Consider the following 25,885-nt stretch of genomic DNA (forward strand, 5'->3'; position numbering starts at 1 on the left):
TAACTTTGACAAACTTACAGGCTCAAAGCGTAACCATTTCCTAGTCTTTCCTATCATGGTGCAGAGAGTGGGAAGGGCCCTGTGTACTGTAGCTACAGGTCATTGTTACCATACAGATGAACTAAGTGACAATAATTGACTTAAGAGGGCTAAAAAATGATGTCATGAGTGCATGAAGTGGAAAGAGTCGACTGATTTATTTTCCAAAACAATACATGCCAGAGCAAATCAGTTTTATTGGGGGTTGCTGTGGGGGTGAAGAAAGAGTGGAGGTAAGGGGTCAAACTGTGGCTTCATGAGACATCACAGCAGCGCCACAGACAGTGTCAGGAAATGATCCAAGAAGTATGCAGATATTTTATTTTTCATAGGGATAAGTAACATTATGCTAATATATTACGCTCTTTCTCAAGAACAGCAATGAAAAAAAAGTGTATGATCTACATTACACAGCCTCATGAGACTGCCAGTCACACTTACATAAAAGGAAATTCATTGTGATGTGAAAAACGGGGAGCGTAAGTGAAAAAGAAAACAGCAATTTAACGTTGTATATGATCTTTCTAACCACATTTCAGCTAGATTTGTCATACATACATACATACATACATACATGCATACATACAGACAGACAGACAGACGTATGTAGTATGCATACAGTACATACATACATATATTCATACATACTGTACATACATCTTCACAGTTGCTCAGAATATTTTGTCCTCTAACAAAAAGAGGAACTGTCCCAGTTTTAGTGAAGACATGCTGAGACAGTTACTTGTGTGGAAAGTTTTTCTGTCTGTAGGTGTGTGGTGAAGCTTGGGCTGTAGAAGCAGACTCTGACTCATAATCCAAGATGATGGGGAACTGAAGTCATACTGAGGTTCTCAGTGTACCCTGGTTCTCATGCTGCTACAGGATGGGCATGTTGTTGACTACATCCTCTTTTTGTTCCACTTTTTAACTATGTTTGGGGTGGAGGGTAGTAGAAGTTCTTAAACTGTGCTCTAAAATGGGCTTATCTCTGAAAAGCTCAATATGAATAACTCTGTAGGAGACACTCGAGAGCCTGTTAAATATGCACTTAACTACAACAAGAAACACACTCTGTGAAACTAGCCTAGAGGGATATAGTAGCTTAAGATATCACAACAAATGATGCGCTGTGAACATAGTCATTGCCTGGGGCCAACACAGTGACTAATACATTTAGCTGTGATTAAACAGTCTGTATATTTAATGTGAAAACTGGTTGTGTTTTTTGAGAAAGAAAAGGTAGTGCATCAAATTTGTGGTGTTCAAGAAAATACTTGTAGGACATTATATGAGCAGTCAGTATTTTTAATGACCATTTAGCTTTTTTGTGCTTTCAGTGCAAGGCACTGCATGGTGGGTAAAGAATGATGCACTAATTTATAGTTTGCTCGGAACTGCTGGGTAAGACTTTTTTTTTTTCTTTCTCTCAATTCAGTCATTCAGCAGAACAAAAGGAAGCCTGCTGACAGAGGTTTGAGCAAAGGAAATGTGTGGCACGTTTGGAAACTTTGGTTAGGGTCAGGGTTAGTATGTTCCTCATCTCACACACATACATACATAAATACACATACATAAAGCTCTTTACAGTTATAATGAATATAGCTACATAATGTATTTTTTCCACTTGTTAAAGTGTGTTTTCTGGGTCATAACACGGGAAAGAAAAACCAGAGAAATGCTTTTAAAGCACTTGACTTTCCTGTTCTGCATGGACGTATGCATTGTATGTTGTACATGAAATTTCCATTCATTCATTGTCTGTCACTGTTTATCCTGTATGTGGTTACAAAGGAGCGAGATCCTATCCCAGCTGATTGAGAAGCAGGGTATACAACCTAGACAAGTCGCCTGTTAAAATGGAAAAAAACGAAACATTAGATATTATATTACATATTTCTATGTCATATTAACTGTGCATCTATGTTGATGATGTGCATCTATGCTGATGACCTCGAGGTACTTTGAGGTAACAATCCTCCATTATAATGTGTATGTATAGAAATCAAATCCCCTTGCTGATAAACAAAAATGACATGAGAGGCCAGTGTTGACATAGACTTACTTATTGATGTTTGCTGGCAACATGTACACGACAGACAATGTTAACACCACACTTGAAGGAGCTCATTCCCTCTGTACTTTCAGGTCAGTGGTTTCATCAGCTGTAATGGGGGGTCTTAAATTATGAATGAAGAACCACTCTGTGGACGATGTGGATGATGCAGATTATTCATCCCTGCTTCCTTCAAAGCAACTTCTCAGAAGAAGGATTTCACACCAAAAGGATGAGAAGTGTATTACTTAGAAATGTAAAGTAAGTAGCTTACAGGCTGCAGCCAGCAACTGGTATCTCCATCTGGATATTAGTCTGGATCACAGGCTTCAAAAGTTTTTAATGCTGTGGACTATCATATGGATATACATTATATAATGAGATTATATCGGAAATGATTTTTGATTGTTCTTAATTATCCTTTAAATGTAATAGCTATATTGTGTTATTGCAAATATTAAAAATATGTTTTTCCAAATTATAAATGCAAAATATTTAATAATTTTTCATGCAAATAAGTTAAATAACACATTTTCCTTGCACTCAAGATGTGATTTGTTTAAATGTGTTGCTCAGTGTTTGTTGTTCATTGAGACGATCCACCCTCCTGGCAGGTGGAGCACAACAGGATGCCGACTGAACCACATGATAATAGCACAGGTGTGCTCACAATGAAAGGCCACTCTACTGTATAGGGTTTGAAAAAAGATATTTATTGCAATATATCTCACCTGACAAGGTCAGAAAAAGATACAGTTTCTTATTTTTACAGTCAGAAGAAGGTGAACTTGAAGGCGACAAGCATGCAGGTGGGCAACAGCTGAAGAGCAGAATGAGAAAAATTAAAAAAGAATGACAAAAGGACTACATACGACCCTGATTCCAAAAAGTTCCAAAAGTTCCAAAAGTTTCCAAATGTGCAAAATGTAACTACAAGCAGTTTGCAAGCATTTGCAAATCAGCTCTGAGCAAACAGAGTCCAATATATTTCAAGTTCAATGTGATGAGAAGGGCATCCTTTCATCCTCTAAATGCTCAAAAATGTGCTGATAAGCCCAAATATCAAATTGGTTCGTGAAAACTTGACGCTCCGTTTCAAAAGCCAGCATCTTTGGTGTTACGGGTAACAACATATGCTTCCATTCAGATGATGATTTTCTTCAGGGTCATTCCCGTTTATTCCAGAAAAGTAACAACAACATGATGGTCTCTCTAAATAAGAACCATTTGGTACCGGTAGCAGACGTTTGGATCCGTCCCCTCCTGAAATTACATTATTGGATGCAAAATAGAATAACTGACACTCCAAAAAGTTGAGGATCTTAAAAAAAACAGGTTGGTATTAGTGGAGTGTAATAAATGTGAGTCACACTCAACACAAATTCTGCAAAATTATAAACAACCAATGATGATGATGGTGATGATGCTGATGAAGAGCGGGTGGGGGAGCATAATCATCCCTCGAAATGAAAAAGCCAGACCTTAATCCTACATCCTCATTTCATTTGTTTGTCTCGACTACAAGCGAGCTATTTAGCAGCAAAATAAATGGTTTTCATTTACTTTTAAAATGTGGCCATGTCTGGTAGTATGTGGGCCCGGGGTTAAACATCAGCAACATGGCAGGGGAAGAATGATTGCTGCTGATCAGGCAGTATGCCGGCTGCTGATGACTTTATCGGAACAGATCAAGTTATGGGTGATTAATTTAGACACTGAATCAATAAGTGCCGTCGGCTTCATCAGGGTCCTGCAGACCTCAAGGCCTTCATTAGCTGGTGTAAAGTGACATGGGTAAAATACTTTTCTACTTTTACAATGCCTAGTTTTTCAGAAGAGATGAAATGTCACTCTGAACATAATCGCCCTTAAATCTCACTAAAATCCCTGTTCATTCACGTTTCTTCATTTCTTTTTCTCCTATACTTTCCTCATGTCAGCCAATAATAAATCAGTAGCAAGCAGGTTAGTCAGTCTTTACTTTCAACTTTTGAAAAGGGGAAGAGGAAAAAAAGTAGAGGAGGATTGCATTGTGAGGAAGGGGGTGGGTACTAAGAGGATGGGAGGAACAAGAAGAAAGTAAAGAGAGATGGGGAGGTAGAGAAAGGGTGCTGAGAGGGGTCTGACTCTGGCATAAAAGTAAATTCAAATGCATTATTCATGGCTCTGTGTGTCAAAATATCATTTACGTGTGCTGTGTTGACTCATGGCTCGTAAAATGAGAAGGACATGAAAGAGAGTAAGGATGGAGGAAATAAACAACTCAGGAGGCTTTCTCTATTCTTTGGCCGAAAATAAAAAATGGAGCCCCTGCGCGCTCCCTCTCAACTTATTAGGCATCAATTATTTATTGTGCTCTCTGTTCACTATTCTTTATCTGCGTAATAAGCAGCCACCTTGTCAGAGAAAGTCTCAAATCCATCTTCAAAGTTTGCAGGGTTGAAAGGGATTGAAGGAGTGTATTTCATAATGGTAATACAAAAAGAAAAAAAATCACCTCTTCTTATTGACCTCAAAACCTGAAGCACCACACGTATATGAGGAGGACAATTTTTGAATCAAGCCCAATCATACAGCAATAAATGACTGACTCTTCATGCTTCAAATCCAGACCGTCATTTTTCTTTTTTCCAATTTTAATATTTTGGAATTTCTGTATAATGATTGCCGCAAATGTATGTCCACCAAGCCTGCTGTCTGTTTTCAACCACTGACTTCATACAGTAAATACACTGACACCACAGCGTCCCCTATGGAGTGACGGAGGTAGAACCACTGGCTTCGGCTTCAGTTGTTAATAGCACTAACAGCTTTGTTTTGGTTTTTCAAATTGGGAATTTAGAAAAATCTAAATGATTGGGAAAATTAAAGAGGAAATAGATATTTGTTCTTTTATTCAAATGATTTTAACTTCTCCCTCACTTATTTTGAATTATTGGAATATCTATCTACCTCGTTCCTCTAAAGAAATATAAGTCAGAAAAATGACTACCTGCTTTGACCACCACAGTTAAGTCATGTGTTGCTTTGATTTACACTACTTAGAATATAATGTGGGTAAAATATCTTTACACATTCATAGCACACTAATATATAAAATGCATGAATATTATGAATGGAAACATTTCATTAAAACTTAAACCTAACTCCATTAAATCAGATGTAGATGGAGTGTAAACTACAGTAACATTTGATGTAAAAAGTTATGCTAGTAAATATGTTAAGGCATGGAAATATGTTGTCTACAAATAGACAAATACAGATTTTATTCTTATGCTCTATAACTATCTGCATTCATTTTCTTCTTCCCCCAGTCCTGTATTAGCATGCAGGCACAAGTGTGTGTGTGTGTGTGTGTGTGTGTGTGTGTGTGTGTGTGTGTGTGTGTGTGTGTGTGTGTGTGTGTGTGTGTGTGTGTGTGTGTGTGTGTGTGTGTGTGTGTGTGTGGAGAGAGAGAGAGAGAGAGAGAGAGAGAGAGAGAGAGAGAGAGAGAGAGAGAGAGAGAGAGAGAGAGAGAATGTATACATTGATATGTAGGTGTGTGTGCCCAGTGAGGGTGGGGGCACATATGACCTGCTCCAGTTTTATTTTGATTTATAAGGCTGGTGGAGAGCATCATCACAGAATCGCTTCATCTTCTCTCCTTTATTACACCACATTTGTTTTCATTTTACTCCCAAGGACTGGCTGAATACATTACAGATCTCCCAAGGGGCCGTGGGGGCCACCTCCTTCTCCATTGGAGACAATGGGATGACAGGGAAGGATTTCTTAGCATGCTTCATCATTAGCAGTATTAGCATTATTATGCACTCAAGATATTATTATGGGATTATCATTATTTTCTGTATTAGTTGGTTAAATAGGGGGAGCATTGGTCAAGTGTATTTGGTCATAATAACAAACATAATAATTGCTAAATCCAGTAAGAGGTAATCAGGGACATTATAAGCGTCAGAGGGGAGTTTTCTAAAGAGCTAAATGTTTCAAAAAATTAACTGGTTCATTGGGAAAATAAAAACTAGAAACTGAAATGTCTGTCATGCGAGACAGGATGAAAGAAGAAAGTCCTTTTTCTTTTCATTGATGCAACTTCTACCTCAGATCTCATTTTTAGATGAGATTTAGATGAGATGTCCTCCGACCCCACATCCCTCCATCCTAGCAGTCATTTTAGACTTTTTGACGCTTGAGGGCACAAAATCTGATTCAGTCATGGGAAGATAACTAAGAGTAGAACATTGTGGAGGAAATGATATGGCAATTGGGTTTAGCATGCAGAGGTCAATGGCAGGTTAATGCACAATACAATATATGATTGATAATGGGAGCCCAGTTGGGAGGAGCCTTGAGGTCAAAGGGTGGTGTTTGAACTTGTGTTTGGTCATTCTGGAAACAAAAGGAGCACAAGGTAGGGAATTATGTCCATTTATCTTGTTTGTCATGTAATTTTAGCACAGAGACTTATGTATTACACTGTAATTTGTTTCCAAACCCGATGTTTTCTGCACATTCAATGTAACTAAAATATGTCTGCAGACAGTTTCTCATAACTTCAAAAGAATAATTGGCTTTAAAATTTGCTGTTATCTGTAAGGTGTCACACAGGAAGTAGCTATTGAATTTTCCAGATCCAGTCATGCTGAAAAACTGCAGTCAAATATTAATATTTGCTGATGCAACTTCATTTTAGTTCACGTCAGCCGTACTTTCCCTTTCCTAATGCAAGCATATCTGTTTGCTGTTGTTTTATCCATCTTCCATCCACCAGCCTACTGTGGAAACAATAGAAAAGGCACAGGCAGTCCACCACTTCAGTCATCACCATATGTGCTCTAACTTTTACTTACAGTTATACTGAACCATCTTTCCATCTCCTCATTCACATGTTCAGCATTCACAGCCAGCAGTGAAACTGATAGCATCTACATCATTTCAAGGACACACAATAACACCCGGTAGCCCAGCCTTGTTGCATGAATACATAGAGGAAAGGTTTCCAGTAACATTATTCTATGATTGAATTCCCAAGGACAAGGGGGGAAAAAAGGAAAATGGAGAAATAGAGAGGGAGGGAAAGGAGAAAGAGCAAGGTGTCTGTAAGGTTTATTGTGACAGGGATGCATTATAAAACCACCAATATATGAAAATACTGCAGCCTCTTTTACAGCACATAAGTTCTGAACATACGTGTTTATGGAAACATACAAACATACTACACCTTTGAAAGTGTCCGATATTTCTGACATTGTGTGAAAGTAATATTTCATCAACAAATAAAAAGAAAAGAAACAAAACTAGATCGCTGTAAGGGAGCGATTGGACATGTAAATTGCATGGCCTTTCCACTCCTGGGGTGAAATCACTCCCCACTCCTCGCTGCACCTTGTATAATAACCCGCTGGATTCTTCACACTGGAGTTCAGGGGATGTCTGTCAGTCAAATCAAACCCAGACAGAATACATTTACACTGCACTGCAACACAGGAGAGACCCTGAAAAAAATGTCCCAGTAAAATGATCAGAATCAAACCAAAGAATTGTTGAATATTATCAAATTTTTATCATTTTGAATTTTAACTGATATAATATTGAATCAAAACAATGACTAGGAAGTAAGTGTTTGGGCTTTAAAATTATTATACAAGAGAACATATTATACTTCAGTAATAATGTTCAGATTGGTCAATACAAAATGAAAAATGGAGAACGAGTCAGATTCTCAGGTAGTGAGCCCCATCCAGAGGTTGTTGGTGGAACTGCATCTCAAAAAGCATCCATCTCTGTAACATCATGCAGTTTGGTTTTAGAGACAATAAACACATGAGCGTACTTACTGTGTGTGTGTGTGTGTGTGTGTGTGTGTGTGTGTGTGTGTGTGTGTGTGTGTGTGTGTGTGTGTGTGTGTGTGTGTGTGTGTGTGTGTGTGTGTGTGTGTGTGTGTGTGTGTGTGTGTGTGTGTGTGTGTGTGTGTGTGTGTGGCTCCATGGTGCACTGGCGTCGTGCCTGGAGTGTCCCCCGCCTCACGCCATATGTCAGCTGAGTTAGGCTCCAGCTCCCCGTGACCCGCTACGGCGGATGAAACGGTAGAAATGAATGAATAGTATTGAAGAATTTAGACAGATCTAAAATCAAACTGATGACCAGTCAGTGGAAATATTTTGAATGACATAAAAAGAGATTATAAATACGTTGGTTGACTCTTTAATGAACTGTTCTGTGCTAGTACACAATGACCTGGCGCATCGGATTGCATGCACTGGCACCATCTTATCAGGATCAGGAGGACTGAATGACATAAGCAGTCTGGTTTCTCGGCAAAGGGAGTCCAGTCAGACTCATCTAAAATCAAGAACAAGCGGTCACAGTAAACCTGACATTTTTTCTTAGTTTAGTAAGCATGGCTCTTTTTCTGTTAAAGATGCTGACTGGATGGTTTTGTTTCTAAACCTAAGGGCATCAACCACTGTGACAAAAGAATTTCATGACTTTTTTTCCCTGCAAACTACAGATGTAACAGTCACAGAGGAAAGACAAGGAGCAGAATATGAGATTATACTAATAAATTATTGATTTTGATCATTCTAGCAGATGCTTAAAAGCCTCAGCACAAAGAATCTAAAAATCTGCCCCTTTACCTGGATTAACTCCTAAAGTTAATAAGTCCTTCGTTATTATGTGGACAATCCTCCCTCAAAGGTCTGACAAATAGTTTTTGAGTCACCAAGCAGTTTTATATTTACTGTAAATTTTATAGAATTATTGATTCACATTCAAGATCACAAGATCTGGAATATCCCTTGGATCCAGATCAGGTTCAGATGTGGTAGTTAGTATAATGTAAGAAATTTCATAATTTATAGGCATCATTATAAAAGTTAGAACCTTCTCATCCTATCCCACAAAGACAAAGAACTCTGTAAAGTAATTGTGGATTTTTTCCCCCCATGGATCACTTACTCTCCAAAACTTTATTGAAATGTGTCTACTTTTTGAGTAATCCTGTAAACAGAAACAATAAACACATTTCTTCATTTGTGGAATTCAAAATACAAATAAACCCTATCTGTCAATAAGTTTTACCCAAACTGCATTCAAAGCAGCTGAATGGGAAGAGTATCTGATGTTCGTCAGAAGTTCAAGATGAGGGAGGATGAAGCCGACAGGCACCAGGACCCAGCCTCCTCTGACTGGGGCGTTAGTACAGCCTCCAAGTCCTGTGCTGGTATATTTGTCCCAAAAGGAGCACATTCTTGTGTGCAAGAACTTAATATGGAGAAACGCTGCTCTGTTGTGTGTGCACTGATAACACTCAGTGTATTTGTGCACATCAACATAGTTGTACCTGTAGAAGCTGATGGAATTTTAACAGGTAAGTTTGTTTTAGACTAAGAAGGTCTCTGTGTTTGATTTGTAATCTTCTACTTTAGTGTTCACACTGAAATTAGTACAAGTGTGCTTGTTCCATACTTTATGAAAAAAACTAGGGGCTTTACAGCTGATCATTTTACTTTTCTCCTTCGCTCACAGCTTCTCTCACAAAGCCAGGCCACTGCCCACGTCTTCTGATGGTTACTCCATCACAGACGCGCTGTGAGTGCGATGCAGACTGTCATGCTGACCACAAATGTTGTGTCTATAACGGCAGAGCTGTCTGCGTCCCTCCTGCTTTCAGTATGTGCCACAACGTTCTCTCTAGTTAGCAGCTGTTAGAGGTTTGGTGTCTTCTCAGATATGAGAAAAAAGGTTTTAAATGTTGCTTGATTTTTGAATTGTGTTACTTCTCTGCATGTGATAATCTCATCTCTCTTGTGGTTTCAGAAAAGCCAGGAGTGTGTCCATCCAGGACCGTCGGCTTTGGGCATTGTGCTGAATTCTGCTCTGATGACAACGACTGCCCCAATGAGGAGAAGTGCTGCCACAATGGATGTGGACATGACTGTGTTACCCCACACAAAGGTGTCAAACCCCACCAAACACTAAATCCAGCAGGGTGTATGTTTGATTTTTGACATGCAGGAGTATTCTCCAACCATGTTTTCTCTCTTTGACGCCTCAGTGAAGCCAGGCCGCTGCCCTCTGCCCCAGGGAGTCTCCATATGTGCTGAGTTCTGCTATCACGATGGCCAGTGTCCAGAGCAGCAGAAGTGCTGCAAGACAACTTGCGGCCATGCCTGCAGAAAGCCGTGCTGATTGGTCAGACAGATTCAGCTGTACTTCATGGGGTCAATGCAGAAATTGATGGAGTGATGAGAAAGTATATGTTCTTCTTCTCCATTCAAGCTCTATAGCAACACACCTTGTCCCAGTGTTTGGGCATCAATTTGCATAAAGACTAATCTTAAACAAAAGTTAAGTGTTCTAATTAACAATCAGTTAATAATTGTTTATGTTCTTTTACTTTCAGTGCGTACAAAGATTTGATTATTTTTGATTGTGTGCTTCAGTAGTAAAGTACTACTTTGTACATTATACTTCACATTGTATTATGTTCTTTGAAAGAAGTGACAATGAAAACATATCTGTGGTCTGGAACTTTTCAATGGTAATAAACTTCAAATTTAGTTTCATAGTATTTAACAACAATAACAACTGTATTTAATAAACGTTTCTTGAAACCTAGAAAACGAGTTGTGCATTTCATTTGCTGGATGCCCATGTTGTTTTTTAGAGGAATGCCTAGGGGGAATGAGTATGAGTATGAGTATGGATGAGTATGGAAAGTTACTTATAAGCAGGAAATTAATATTTAAAGAGGTTTTACATAGGAATGCCTTTTACATCTACAGCAACATCTCGTTTGCAATTGACTCAATGTGTTGACGTCTAGCTAATAACTATAGTATTTTCCACACTATGAGGCACACTGGACTATAAGGCACACCTTCAATGAATGGCCTATTTTAAAACGGTTTTCGCACTGGATTATAAGGTACACTGTTGGTTTTTCATAAAATTAAAGGCTTTTAGGCGAGCCTTATAGTGAGGAAAATACTGTAATAGCAACTGAAAGCTAAACAAACTGAAGGCTGTGTCACAGAGAGCCACTGATGGATATGAAATGTAGACAGGCCTGAGCCAGCGGAGCGGTCTTCGTCTGATGACACAGTTTGACCAGATTGAAACATCATTTATGTGGAATGCTGCTCCTTTCCCTTTGTATCTGTTCCGTGCTGTAACCAAACGGGCAGAGTTAAGAGACGCTGACTGGCTAAATACAGAGACGTCTGTGTTTGTTCACCCTGCCTGCCAGAAGTGGGGCCCAAGTTTGTTGACACAAAATTGTGGGCATCAAGCTTTAGGGTAGCTTAGAGCTGCAAACATTCAGCCAAAGGTAATCGCTTGAATAAAGTGACAGATCTGTTTAGCCATTAATTTGAAAAAAAATATTTCCAATCAAAAGTGCTATTCCCTGTTCAGTTAAATGTATTTTTAAAAAATTGTATAAGCAAATTCCTTCAGCGGCAGACTGCTGTCACACAGCGCCTCCACAGACAGGCTGAGGTCCTCCTTCGTGCCCCGTGCCATCAGGGGGTACAATGACTCTCTCAGGAGGAGCGGGGGGGGAGGTGGCGAGGTCTGCATGCGGTTGAATGGAGGGGAAGAGATGTCAGCCTGTCCTGCAGTGTAGTGGGGCCAAGGTGTTGTGATGTTTTGATATTAGTGACGCCTTATATTTTTGACTATTGTGAGATAGATATTAGATATTAGATGTTGTGATATTGGAAAGTGATGCCTTACATTGTAAGAGGGGTGTACCTTACCCACCATGTGGGCCTCCTGCTAATTTTCACTTGCACTTTTTATTTTTGTTAATTTTATACTGTTTGTATTTTAGTGACAATTTAGCATATGTCCTGTTAATGCTACATGTGTCTGCTAATGTTGTGTATGTCTTGTGTTATGTCCTTTGGTGTCAGTGTTTTTTTCATTCAGTATTTATTCATTATGTAATGCCTGAGCAGTGGATATGTGCAATTTTTTCCGGGATTAATAAAGTATATATCTATTTTGACATCGCAAAGAGCAGGGATGCCAATCCTCGTCCGAAACAAGTAATGGGGACCATCTAATGAATTAAAGTATGGACTTTTCATTTAAATAAAAAAAACAGACTTACATGAAAAACTTTCAGAAATATAACAGGGTACTTCTTCTCATTAACAGATTTTTTTTATATCTCTCACCAGATACAGACAACACACCCACATCATTCCTACACCATGTTTCTCACTGATAGGGAGACCTTCAACGTTTATCCCCTGACCTAAGCAGGACAAAAATCTGGAGCGATTCTGAGCTCAATAGGTTCATGAGTCCATTAGCCTGACATGTGATTTTTTGAATTCACAAAAACTGTACTTCACATGTTAACACACCCGTGTACTGTCCTGTGCGTATGCATGTAGGTACATTAAATTAGTGATTAAATGATTAACTTTCACATAAAGTCTATTAAACAATTAAACAAAAAAAGACAAAAAAATGTAAACATACTTACACACAACTGTACTCATATTTTATTGTCACACGATTTGCTTTAGTAAAACAAAGTAACTGCACAGAAAGAAGAAATAGAGGTTACTTCACTTTCCCTTTTTTTTGCCATGGAGTGTACAGCTGACAGTTATCAACATTCAAACACACATCCAACCCACCCAAGTGCAAACAGAATAAGTTGGAAAAGAGACATTTCATTGGTCATGTTTACTTCCAACACTCAATTTTTTTTTAAATTGGAGTTTTGGTAAAAATTTCTATATAAATATTAAAAACATTAGAAATATTATCAGATAACACAAATGAGTCCGCAACCATTCAATAAAGAGATGAAATCCAAAGTCAACTTTCTTGTCAAATGTACCATATATGCACGACATACAGCACAGATGAAATTAAAGTCCTCTCAGACTTACAAGCAGTACAAAAAAACACACGAAAGAATCGCTCTAGTGGGAGAGAGAGGAGCTGCCCTCCAGAGGAAGCATAAAGTTTCATAATTAAAGTTTGATGCGGTGTTAATTTAGGGTTGGATGTGATAAACTTGGTAGCTTGGTATCCTAGTATGGCTGGATACCATACCAGGATACCAAGCTGGTATGGTATACAGTTAGTTAGGAAACTAACATCCAGTTTCCTTATCGGAGCTTTAAGGAAAATGTTAGTTTGTCTTTCCTGGCAGGGAGGTAGCGCTCAACAGGTCAGGAAGGCAGACAAATGTGTGCAAACCTCCCCCTTCCAAGCTCTGAGACTTGAGGACATCAAGTGTTCTTCACTTAGGTTCATACCTGTGGAAATTATACCACAGTCTCCTCACAGGAACACAATACCTCACAAAACTCAGGTCTGCTTTAGGATGTATTTGAGTTGTGGCCTAAAAACATCCACAGAACAAAAACAAACCAAACACAGTCTGATGTAGTTTCAACTACAGTGCACATGCACAGCTTTGGTTGCCGCTACTTGTTTAATAACATAGTAGTGAACAAATGTCAGTAAGTTCATACAATATCCTGGGCCAGCAGGAACTCATCCTGAAGACAAACCAAAGCAAAAACTTTAAAGTTGCCCATTTTTATCATTCAACATTCACACGTCTGCCAGTCTCAATTTCTCCCTGAATTTGTCATGTAATCAGTGCCTTCACCAAAAAGAAAACTTCCTTTGTACAAATAGAACTAAGTGGGAATCCCTTCCAGCCTCACAGTGGCGGTACACCCCTCAGCTTGCGAATGTAGTTGGCTATCCATTTGGCCAATCCTGGGCTGGGCTCTTCTACCTGGAAACTCCGGGTGAGTAGGTTATAGAGGGAGCCGTAGCCCACTGCCACCACAGTGCAGGTCAAACAGATGACGTTATAAGGCATGCTGAAATCTGGAGTGGGCAGGTTTACCAGCAGAGGCTCTGTGTAGATGCGTACAAAGTAGCTGGACTCCTCTTTACAGGGAAAACTGAGAAAAATTAAAATTGTCAGCCTTTCCAGAAAATATTTCTATACTGGAGATCAAATCAATGAATGAGCAGGTAGCAACAGCTAGCATTGTCCCACAAAAAGAAACAAGTCAATACTTACAAGTTACTGAAAAGTGGGCGTTCCTCTGTGATGTTTGTATTCATGGCAACTACACTCGGCACAAGAGAGCTGATCACTGAAGACCTAAGTGTTCAGGAAATTAATTTTAGAATTTGAAAACCACAAAGAAAGGAAAAAAAACATTTAAGAATAAAAAACCCTTTGGCAGAATTCTCATCTGCTGACACACCCTCAACCAAATTCATTATTAACAATTTCTTGAATTGACAGACGTAACACGTGTGTTGCTTCTTGTCTGAAGACATCTCTACTAGCATACCCGACATAGAAGCCATGGTTGGGATCAGGGGTGTATTCAGTCCACTTGAGAAGCGCCCTCTCAAACTGAACGGTGACCTCTGTGACCGAATTGGGAGGCAGCTGGATCAGCATTTCCAGCAGATGGGGCCTCACTCTGTCTTTAGAAGGCTGGTAGTGGATATAGCCTAGAGGAAGAAGATAAAGTTAAAGAATCAACGATTCTAATGTTTATCCATAGTCCTTTGTAGTTTTTCAAAGTTCTACGTGCATTTATCTTATTTTATTTGTCCTTTCTTTAACCAGGAAGGTTACATTGAAACACAAGAAGACTTCTTCCTGAGTCCTAGATCAACATGGCAGTATAATTATAAAGTTGTATATATACAAAATGTGATGTATCTGCATAACTAGCCTTTGTTTGATAAAAAGAAAAATAGATATACAGTATTATCAAAGCACAAAGATAGAACAAAACAAGTTGAGCAGGAAAAAGTACAATCATCAACTACATTTATGAAATATGGCTCACGTTCGCCCCCCTCTGGTGAAAAGAAGACATTGCATTAAAATACAAGAAAACCATTTCTGTAGGAACATTTGGAAAGTCAAGCATGTTTTACTCATCAAATTAAAACAGCAATTTATATACACTACAGGTCAAAGGTATTTCATTTAATGTTTCTTTTTTTTATTTTTGTTAATTTCTACATTGTAGATTCTAATTGAATACATCAAAACTACAAAACAAGAAAAATTGGCAAACAAAAATTTTGAAAGAATTCCTAATATATTTTACATTCCTCTAAGTAGACACCCTTTGCTTTTGAGACATCTTTGTAAACCCTTGGCTTTCTCACAATGAGCTACATGAGGCAATCACCTGGTTTACATTTGGTTCATTTGTTGATTTTCTTGCCTTCCTAAAGGGGTTGGTACATCAGTTGTGTTGCTCACAAGTCAGGTTGGTTACACAGTTGACAGCCCTATTTGACAACTCTTACAATCCACATCATGACAGGAATCAATCAGCTGAATTACAGACAACCACAGTCGACGTACGATTTCCTCCGGGATCAATAAAGCATCCATCCATCCACCCACCCACCCACCCATCCATCCATCCATCCATCAGTCAAAATCTAAAATGTAAACGGTCATAAAAATACAGAAAACCATTAGTTTTGATGGTGAGTCCAAACTTTTGAGAGGTTGTATAAAAACACAACTGAATCATCAAGGAGTACAATTGTAACCCTGGATAAAAGATTACTTTAAAGTTAAAAAACATTACAACATCTACACTCCTACGTTCTAATGTTATTTTAAACTTAAAAGGAAGACATACAATCCTGTTGTGCAAACAGTCTACTTTTAAACAGTCACTGTTGATAGTTGTTCATTTCAGCCACTTCATCATTTTAAGTTACACACATTCATTTAGCTCTGCTTTCCTGAAGCAACTTACTGGGCTTGTTGTCCTTTGCCTTACTAGTGACGGTCAAGGTGTGAATGTAGAGACGAAGATACCAAGGCACCGATTCCAGCAGCAGTACTGGGTAAGACCTGTAGGGGTGGTTGTTGTACATCATTGTGTGAATCTCTCCGGTTTGCAGCCCATAACCGGCCACATAACGCTCAGCATGGAGGAGGGGGCGCAGCATGTCACCTACAGATGAGTGAGGAATAGACAGAAAGGTTTAAGAGCAACCATGTGGGAAAAACAATGTTCACATGTATAAGATATAGAATCTGATGATTGACTGAGCGGTCTTTACAAATTAGAACTCCAGTCTGTTCGTCTTCCTGAATGTGTTAAAAATATTTGACTAAACAAGTATCACCAAAAATTTATAGGTTAGTGTAGAACAGGTAGCCAAAAAATAAACAGCAACTTCATTGGCCAGAAAATCAATATGGAATAATGTAAAGGGTTCTTAAATCATGATTGAAAGGTTGACACTTATGTGTGAGACACAAGCGAACCAAATAAGACAAACAGCTACAGCTAATACATATTTAAAAAATCGCACGTTGTTCTTATTCACCTTCACTGGCCTTCCACCGTATCAGTAGGTTGAGGGAGCGCACAGTGCCGAAGGTGACTGGTTGGGTCAGATCGTAGACAGAAAAGGTTCTTCGGTCTCCCAGCACCACATTCTGGCTCAGCAGAGGAGTGGCCGGGCTCACCTCAATCTGCTCCCCCTGAATGAGTTAAAATTGTCATACTCATATCACACACACGCAACAAAACTAGATTGGGCTTTAACGTGGATATAGACGATGTAGGAATCCCACCTGAGTGTCGGCGGTGATGTCAACATAAATTTTACTAGATGAGGCCAGAGGACAAGCTTCTGTCAGAGTCCGGGAGAACATCTTAAACAGAGACCACTCTGAAGGAACAAGCAGAAAGTTTACTCACGAGACATGCAACAAATGTGAACACTTAACTTAAACTTAGGATTAATTACAGGAAAAATAAATAAAGAAACCACAAAAAATGGGTAAGCAACTTACTATGAATAACAATAAGTATTTGATTAATTAATTATTCAATCTCCCTTTTATTGCGCTAATAGATAAATGTGGGTTGTTGTTCCTGACTTCGGTCGGCTGTTTGAGTGAGGAGCAGTTCTTCAAAAGCAAAAGTTATTTTCCTTCCCTAGGTGAAACACCTTTATTCCTTCTTTCCAGATCATCCATCCTACTTTATTCACATGAAGCCTAAATGATGCTACGTACTAAAAATGGACAAATACTTAAACAAGCCAAAACCTGAGGACTGATTATCTGTTTTCTGGTTTTAAATTCTGTGTAACCCTTTCCATATTGGGTAGAATATGCCCATTTCTGACTAAAAAAAGAATATGATTTTGTGTCAAGATCATTTTATTACTCAGCCCTTGGATGAATGTAGGAAGAAAGCCCTTTTTGCTCACCACGTTTGCCTTGTGCAGAGGTGTACATGTCAAAGACCACATTCAGAGTTTGCCTCAGCTCTAAAGATGGATTTTTGCATTCTTGGTCCAGACAAACGGGTCTGATGTGAACTGCCTGGGAATGAAAACTGCTGTGGAAGAGTTTCTCTGACTTCAATAGGACAGCAAGACCAGCCTGCAGGGACAACAGAAACACAGGAAGAGAGAGAGGGGATATAACGACTTCACTGTAGTGACCAATCACAAAAAAAGCTGAAAGAAAGTCTTAAAAATGAGTTTCAGACTTAAGATCATGGATGTATGCGACCATACACAATATGCACATATTTCCTTCCAAGTTCGACTTGTTGTGTTTATCTAAAAGAGAGACAGTTATAAACAAACACACAGAGATCCATGTGAAGGCTTACCTTGGATCCACATGGCAGGAGTTTCTTCCAGGGTGTCAAATTCTCAGTGCAAACAATCTCCCGTGGGAGAGTGGCATAGCGGAGGAAGCGGTGCTCCGTCACTTCAACCAAAAACAATCAGTCTACATTTAATCTACAGTATATTTATATTTTTATTTTAATTTATGTAATTTCATTTAAAAAAAACTGGGAAACAGGAGAAAGGAGATTGAAGGAGCCCATCTGTACCGTTGACTATACCCAGTGGTTTGAAGGATGCACTGGGCTGTACTGTGTTGGTGGAGTCAATGAAGTTCAGCGAAGCACAGAAGATCCCAGACAAAACATTGGTCAGCTCCTTCCATGTGCTATCCACACTAGAAAAATGGCAGAGTAACAGGACAAAAATGTAATAAAAAGCACACAAATTACACATTTCTACAATTTGAGGAGGCAAAAGACTAACACAGAAAATGTACTGGAAATGTAATTCTGTCAGTTTCTTTTAAGACACTGATCTTTTTCTCTTTGTAATGGAAACATAAAACATAGTATCTTGAAGCTTTTCTTCATCATAACCATTCTGCAGCTTATGTTTGGAGTTCATTTGATTTTTGTGACATTTTAAATGTTTGTTCTTTTTATTTTACTGAGTTAACTGATTCATTTAGCAAGAGATCCTCTCCACCAAGCAAGTTTTTCACTACACCATGGAAACATTAAAGGTAAACACCGCGTTATTATAAATGTGCAAACATTTATTCTTTCTATGTAGGAAGGACTTCAGTTATCATGAAGTTCCCTAACTTACTGAAAGCCTAGGCACTGAAAGTATGAAAGCAAGTCCAATTATCTTTTTGTGATGGTGCATAATGATGTGCTCCAAATGGCATTGATATTCATGCATGACTAACACAAAGTCCTGAAACCAGTTATCACCAGAGCCTTTTTTTGTTTTAACACCAAAAATGTAGCAGATTTATTTAACCTCTCATGCTCTTCCTCCAGAGAGCTGTACTCACTCTGTCACAGAGTCCTGGAACCAGACCCACAGTTCAGCCCCAGGTGGAGACGGCTGATACGGTTGCCCCCACTGCATGGTCCTCCAGTAGCCCTGTGTGAAGGAGATGTGCAGCTCCCGCACAGAGAACTTTGAGATGACCTGGCCCAGAGACTTGGGAAAGAGGCGGTAGTGGGAAACTGAAAAACAAGGCAAGGACATACCAGAGTTTTGAGTGAACATGAGCAAAATCATGTAAAGTTTTTTTTTTTAATTATAGTTTTTTACTCGTTATGAATGACAGATCTAAATATGTGGTCAAATTTTTTAAAAAGTTGTTTCTGCAAAATAAGAGTAGATTAGATGTCAGCATTCACACAGCTCTATTGTTAAAGTGCAGCAGTAAACATGATTGTGCTGTCTTCTGGAGAGAGGCACAGTCACTCAGGGCAGGTAATAACACCAATTGTCATTACTTTTCGGCATACTAACGTTTTAAAAGGCTAATAAATATGTGATTGCTTGTCCAGGGTGCCTGGATGTTGTTGAGTACAGTAATGGTAGTTTTTAGAATTGTAATTTTATGATTTTTCCACAAGAGGGCTCTGCTGTCCACCTTAATCAAGTTATCTGGTTAGAACATGATTTCTTTTCAAAAAGTCAAAATAAATTTTAGTTTCAATAAAAATATTAATTATATGACATAGTTTTTAAAGCACCTCCAAGAGGAAAAACTTATTCAGGCAACGAAGAATAGTCTAATAAGTGTTTCCTTTGTGATTGATTTGAGAGCAGGACCCATTTCACTGAACGTGTCTTAACACATCTGCTGACAGTCACATTGAGTCCCATTGAAATGTTCAATTTGAGATTCCACATTCTCCTACATTTCAAGTAAACTATAAAACAGCTTTTAATTACTCAGATGATTTTATTTTATAAAACAAGCTACTTAGCATAGCTAACCTGTTGATAGCGTGGTCACAAACACTCCAAGGGGGTAGCTTTTTGTTTTTCAGAACAAACCAGGGCTGGTTTGGAAAGTTTAATTTTTTATAATAATTTAATTTAGAAAGTGGAAGATTCTATATCATATTGATAAACATTATATTGAAATATTAAAAAAAAGTATTTATAATACAGACAAGCCAAACTTCAGCCTGTGGTACTGCTGAGGTGTTATGGACGCCCAGGCTGCTTTAAAAGCGGCTTTCAGCTCATCAGCACTGTGGGGTCTGGCGTCTCTACTCTTCCTCTTGACAATAACCCACAGATTCTGCAAAGGGCTCAGGTCAGGTGAGTATTTCAGGCAATCAAACACAGTAACACCATGGATGAGTTACATGACTTTGAGCGGATTCCAAGCTCCACTGAAAAAGACGTCAGCATCTCTAGAAAGTCAGTCAGCAGACAGAAGCATGCAGTGCGGTATTATCTAAAACCCAGTGGTCTAACACCTGCAGAAGGCGTGGACCCCAACCATGCCTTCTATATATATTTACATATTTATACATATTTGGTGCCGTGCTTTCTGACTGCTAACAGTTAGCTTACCTTTGTTTCTACTCATGAAGTCGCTTTCCCACAGAGTGCGAAAGTGGAAGCTTGCGTAAATATCTCCAGAGTGCAGCGGTCTGATAACTAATTCCTCCTGAAAATCATCTCTAGCCCGCGGCACCATTGGGGGAACCACGGTTCCACGGGCTGAGGCGCCCTCCTCGTCGGTGGCAGCATCGTCCGGAGACGCTCTTCCAGCTGGAGTTTCTTCCCACCGCCTCTCTTCCACTGCTACCGTTTGTTCTGCGGCTTCAGTGTCTGAATTATGAACCGCTGTAGCATTATTACCGTTAATTGGTATCGTTTCTCCGCTGACTGCGACACTAACCACTGCCAAATTAAAAAGAATAAACAACACAAGTGATAGCCAACATCCGGGAGCTGCCATTTTTCTTTTCCGGTGAATTACTTCCGCATCTACACGTCATAGGAGGCACCAGCCAATCAGCTACTTCAAAACGGATATACAAAATCTATTTTCTAATTTTTAGCATATATTGCCAGTTTAGTATACCCTCACTGAAAACCATGCCTTTATTAAAACTGTCGTATTTTACCTAAGGTTTGAAACATATCGCATATCATAGTAATGATTAAATTGTAGATTGTTGCGTGCCCCGCTTTTTCACATGCACTGACAAATTCTGTCATGGATTAAGAAATTTTAAAAAAAAAACGATTTGTGAATTATTCTTACATGGTATAATTTGCAGAGAATTGACGTCAGAAAAATGGAAATAATCAATCAATCAATGAAATCTATTCAAATGTCCCCAGTATTCATTGTAATTTATTATTGTCTGTGGATACATCAAAATTTATGAACCGATTAAAGTAATGTCCGTGTAAAACTGTAGTTTAATTTGGTCCGTAACAATGCTTGTTTGATTTCACAGCTTTCACTGCTAAAGCCAATAATAAAATTACAGACCCTATAAAAACGATCGCTGGGTGTGAAAGCATGCCGCCGTGTATCACATAAATCTGTGCGCTGTAAGCTCCAAATGTAACGTGTGCAGCATGCTAGTTGTGCTGAATGTATGGTCGTGTTTCTGGACAGGGACGGGCATCATCGGGGGCATAACACCCCTCCCACGTTCACACATCATCATGCACACAGCCCACACACACACACACGCACATACACACACACACACACACACACACACACACACACACACACACACACACACACACACACACACAGATTTTTTTGCTCAGCCATGGCTCTGTGGTAGATGCTGAAAGCGGCTGTTGTCAGAGAGAATTAAATCTTCACTCGGTCGCTCCTTTCCTCCTGACCTTCCCTGCCTCTGGTTGGGTTTTAAATATTTTATTCAGGATTCCTGTGCAGTCTCCCTATGGCTACATCGGATGGACTAGACGGCTGTCTGCATAGAGGCAGATCTCAAAGTGACCCGAACATACTCACCGAACCGGGTATCGATTTGGTTCACGGCACAGGTAGCGTCTATCCTACCCTTATATCAGATCATGTTTGGTTTTTTTTAAATTTTGATATGGGCAATTGTTTTTTTACTGTTTTATTGTTTATATTGCTTCTCTGAAGACGCATCGGATTTCAGAAGGCACTGCTTTCCCCAGTGGGATGAGAGAACGCGGGATAATTAGCGCGTATGGTTCCAACCTTGTATCACCCAGTTGTGGAGCAACAAATTGAAAATTAATGTACCGCATCAGACTGTTGATGTTTATATGCCTCTCCTGATTTCCGATTTATAAAAAAAAAAAAAGCCTGTAGCTTAATGTATGTCGCTATTATGGCTGCTAGTATGCTAGTATTTAATAATCAGTGTGTAGGCCCTTTAATATGAAATTAACGTGTGCAGAAATGACAGTAGCGCCTGCTGCATGGCGCCAGCCTCCCTGGTCGGCGCGTATATTTATCATCTCTATGCCGGAGCCTGAACGTAGTATATTTTGTTTTCTTATGAAAGTCATCGTGATAGTTTCGAGGAGCCACATGGTTTTTGGCGTTAGATTTTCATTGTGTTACATTTAAAGAGTACTTCTTTTTTTTTTTTTTAAAGATTTTGCATGAATCCTAGAGCTCTGACACTGCTTATTGACAGCTCAGTGACATTCCCACTCCACTAACCACATCGTCTCCACACTGAACTGATCACTGTTGAGATCAGTGGCGTGATGTAGCCTGTTGGTGGAAATACTCCCTGTTCTGCACAGTACTCGCAATGGGTTGATCTGCAATTCATGGATGCACCAGGTTCTATGTCTAACACGAAGCCCTTATTTATCACTGACTTATTAGTCTTCCTCATGCATATGCAGGCATCTATGAAAGGGCATCAGGCAGAAGTCATGTTCATCACTTCTCTAACGAATTCCTGCAAAAGGCTATTATATCTTGGATTCCACGACTATTGTTGTGTTTGCTCTCAGTGATGACTTCCTTCCAGTAACCAGTGTAATGGTTACTTGGGCTATTTATGGCTATATTGTGTGGCTAGGAAAGTCATTGCTTACACATGGTGAGTTTTAAGCAAATGAAGAATGCCCAATGAATGATTCATTAAAAAAATAAGGCCCTTTGTTTGTTTTTTACATCTCTGAAATCACTCCTTACTGCACTCATCATTTATGTATATCTTATTTTAATGATCAATTCTGAACTCAGACCTCCAATGGATGATTTCACCCACTGATAGGTGGATGAAATCATGTCATACTGGACTTTAAAACACCTGCATTAATAAAATACCAGCTGATTGACTGATCAGGAATGCTAATGGGAGCTAAAGCCAGTAACGAACATTCTGCATTTCAGTGTCGTGTGATTTTACTATGTAATTGAAAGACACAATAAATACAGTTGCTACTGCAGCACACAACATGGTCCAACCCTTCTGCCTGTTGATTATCACTGCACTGGCGTCTGGGACACTAGTCTTTGCCAGAGGATTACTTTGGCGGAGACTGCCTTTTATCCACAACACAGTGGCCCTTGCGGCTGCAGTGGCTGACACTGAATTCATCCACTCAACTCAACACTGTGAGTAACAGTCAATACAGTCAGCAGTTACAATTGTCCATAGCCAAGATTCAGAGCAGTGCCACTGAAATGAAGCTACACTAAGAGTGTCTCAAAGAAGGACAAGTCAGTGCAGAACTGAATCCAGTCCAAATCAGCAATCCAATCCTGTTAGGTATTCACTAAGAGAAATCACACTTGATATTCTTTGCTTTGATATTCTTTACTCTTGACTCTAGTAATGTTTTCTTGAATTTTGATTCCATTCTTCTTTTTAAATAGACACATTGTGTTGGATCTGCTGATTTATATTTGAGTTTCTGGATACCTAAGTCAAGTAATGGAAACACTGTTAGCGAGTATGTTCAGACAAGGCTTTTTTAGATTTACCCCTTAGTAAAATGTCTCTTTTGCTCAAACTTCCACTTAGTCATTGTGGTGTCAACCAAGGTAATGGTGTGAAGAGGACACCTTGAAGCTCTGCAGACAGGGAGGGTGTCCAAAGCAGGGCTGTCTGTGTGGCTTCATTCCATAAAGCAATTCCTCCTTCCCAGATCACAGCTGGACAAGCACCGGTGAGGAAGGGTTATGGAGGATGCTTGGAATTAGTCACATTAGATATAAAGTCAGGACAGAGCATTATCAGTACTAATTATATCAACCAAGGAAGTGTTTTTGATTTCACCTGTGTCACTATGTTTGTTGGTTGTCAGCAGGACTGTACTAAAACTACTGATGGGGTTTCCATGAAACCTAGTAATGGGGTCTTGGGCCAGAATACACCCCATAAATTTTATTGTGGGTCAGGGTGGAGGGATAGATACATCATGTTATTTTTTTACTTTTTCAATAGTGATGTTTTTCTGATCTCTCCAGGAATTTGACTTGGATCTTGATGGAAATAACCAACAAATTTAGGGGATTGATATTGAGTTTTTGTAGTTTTGAATAGATCCAAATAAAAACCTAGATTCACCAGGTTAGCTGTTGTAAATCCAGCAGTCGTTGATCACATTTCCAGGGCTATAGGTTTTATTTTAGGTAGGGTTTGATTACAGTACATTAAAGGGGCCTGCTGGACTTTGGCAGAGGATTGTTCTCTAAACAATGTCATTCTAGTTCAAAATGAATGTACAAATATACCACAGAAAGAAGCTACATTTTGCATTTTTTCAGTTGAGAAAAATTTAAATTGCCAAATGAGAAATATTATATTGCTTTTCAGCTCACAAAATGTAAAATGTAAAATTAGGCATTTGTAACTTTATGAAACAGAAAGGAGGTAATTCTCTACCTTGATATGTTAGACCCCGTAACTTTTTGGCATTGTTGTTTGTCAGTAAACCAAATGAAGAAATAATCATTAAATGTTAGACACGATGAATATTGAAAAATAGTAAATGCATTATTTTATTTGACAGAATAAAAGATAAAATGTGTTGCCTTTCTTATTGCAAAGTAAAGACCACGGTAAATGAAAGAACAGAGTTCCTAGAGTCATTTTGCTCAAAAAGACTTCAACTTAGTGAATCTTAGCTTACATGACATCTTAAGTCAGTGAACAGTCAGAGCCAATTTGTTCAGTTATAGGAAAACGTCTCTTATCACAAGTGTCCACTGTTCAGTATGTCCTTTAGGTCTCATCCTCTTCTATTGGTCACACTGATATTTAGTTAATCCTCTCAGATCTGACATCAGAAGAATCTTTAAGGATTGCAGGTGTTCGTAGAGTCCCCCCAATGAACAAGACGGTGCATCAGAGCCTGTGAAAGCTGATATCGAGCTGCGACTATGACTCACCCCAAACCAGGGCAATGCCTTGTATATAATACCTCCCTTATGCTTTGCCCATGATGAAGGGAATACAGGAAATTCTGAGTCAGTTCTTCTTATATAATGCAACCCCGCTATTTAGCAAAATGACGAAGGAATATTTCACACAATGTGTGGTGTTAGGAATACCTGATTCTTAGCTGTCCGAAGTTCCTGCTTCATGCACACTTAATAAACAAGTAAACATCTCCAGTCCCCTCTTCTTTTTCCTATCGTTCACAAGTTGTCATCAAGAACACATCTACAGACACACAGAGAGATGATGGACATGGATAAGACTGCAGCATCAAGTTATGCCAAATTCACAATTGGCCTTCAAGATGAACCACCTTCACCACCATCAGGCCCAGGCTAATTAAGCTTTTACTTGAGTAGTCAAGCTGTAATTCACGTCATAGTCATGACTCATCCATCATTATTAGTGTTAAGGGACTGTGAGGCATCAAGGCCACCTGGTACTAGTAGCCACTGAAGAGCTATTCATTTCTCTTCATCATGATGCTCAGGAGTCTCAACTGAGGCCAAGGAGACACAGGCAGCTATCTATTAGCTAATAGTAGCTTCTTGCTCCCCTGAGAAAATATAAACTCCCATATCATGCACTTTTGACTTTTTGGGTTTGTTATGAATTGATTTATTTGAGACTGTCAGAAATATCTCTCTATATGAACTTCAGTCATTTTAAATTAATATATTTAGTGATACATATCAGTTAGTCCAGGATTACAAAC

At 39.1% G+C, this 25,885-nt stretch overlaps 3 protein-coding genes across 3 annotated transcripts in view; 2 read left to right on the forward strand and 1 right to left on the reverse strand.

The window, feature by feature from the left end:
• Positions 1-9,309: 9,309 nt before the first annotated feature.
• Positions 9,310-10,712, forward strand: wfdc2 (WAP four-disulfide core domain 2). Its single transcript, XM_068340160.1, has 4 exons — positions 9,310-9,464; positions 9,623-9,766; positions 9,914-10,051; positions 10,152-10,712. The coding sequence occupies exons 1-4, from the start codon at positions 9,365-9,367 to the stop codon at positions 10,283-10,285; spliced, it is 516 nt and encodes a 171-aa protein (XP_068196261.1). The 5' UTR covers positions 9,310-9,364; the 3' UTR covers positions 10,286-10,712.
• A 1,561-nt stretch (positions 10,713-12,273) lies between these two features.
• Positions 12,274-20,705, reverse strand: pigt (phosphatidylinositol glycan anchor biosynthesis, class T). Its single transcript, XM_068332278.1, has 11 exons — positions 20,309-20,705; positions 18,777-18,954; positions 18,004-18,131; positions 17,776-17,876; positions 17,366-17,540; positions 16,722-16,819; positions 16,472-16,628; positions 15,892-16,092; positions 14,446-14,611; positions 14,166-14,249; positions 12,274-14,043 (listed from the first exon to the last, which is right to left on the reverse strand). The coding sequence occupies exons 1-11, from the start codon at positions 20,697-20,699 to the stop codon at positions 13,794-13,796; spliced, it is 1,929 nt and encodes a 642-aa protein (XP_068188379.1). The 5' UTR covers positions 20,700-20,705; the 3' UTR covers positions 12,274-13,793.
• Positions 20,706-21,672: 967 nt separating this feature from the next.
• The window catches only part of phactr3a (phosphatase and actin regulator 3a), a 28,925-nt gene continuing 24,712 nt past the window's right edge, over positions 21,673-25,885 (forward strand). Inside the window, exon 1 of the mRNA XM_068305934.1 lies at positions 21,673-21,775. Coding sequence (XP_068162035.1) covers positions 21,673-21,775 — 103 coding nt within the window. The remainder of the gene's footprint in view (positions 21,776-25,885) is intronic.

The sequence above is a fragment of the Antennarius striatus genome, chromosome 2 (genome assembly GCF_040054535.1).
Source record: "Antennarius striatus isolate MH-2024 chromosome 2, ASM4005453v1, whole genome shotgun sequence".
Classification (NCBI taxonomy): Eukaryota; Metazoa; Chordata; class Actinopteri; order Lophiiformes; family Antennariidae; genus Antennarius; species Antennarius striatus.

Bases quoted from the DNA above. Each gene is read 5' to 3' on its own strand.
- wfdc2 (XM_068340160.1), top strand. From the start codon at position 9,365: ATGGAGAAACGCTGCTCTGTTGTGTGTGCACTGATAACACTCAGTGTA. The intron at 9,465-9,622 runs GTAAGTTTGTTT...CTTCGCTCACAG, and splicing joins AGCTGATGGAATTTTAACAG to CTTCTCTCACAAAGCCAGGC. The intron at 10,052-10,151 runs GTGTCAAACCCC...TTGACGCCTCAG, and splicing joins CTGTGTTACCCCACACAAAG to TGAAGCCAGGCCGCTGCCCT.
- pigt (XM_068332278.1), bottom strand. From the start codon at position 20,699: ATGGCAGCTCCCGGATGTTGGCTATCACTTGTGTTGTTTATTCTTTTT. The intron at 14,612-15,891 runs GTAAGTTGCTTC...TTCTTCCTCTAG, and splicing joins GGCAAAGGACAACAAGCCCA to GCTATATCCACTACCAGCCT. The intron at 14,250-14,445 runs GTATGCTAGTAG...CTGAACACTTAG, and splicing joins AACCATGGCTTCTATGTCGG to GTCTTCAGTGATCAGCTCTC.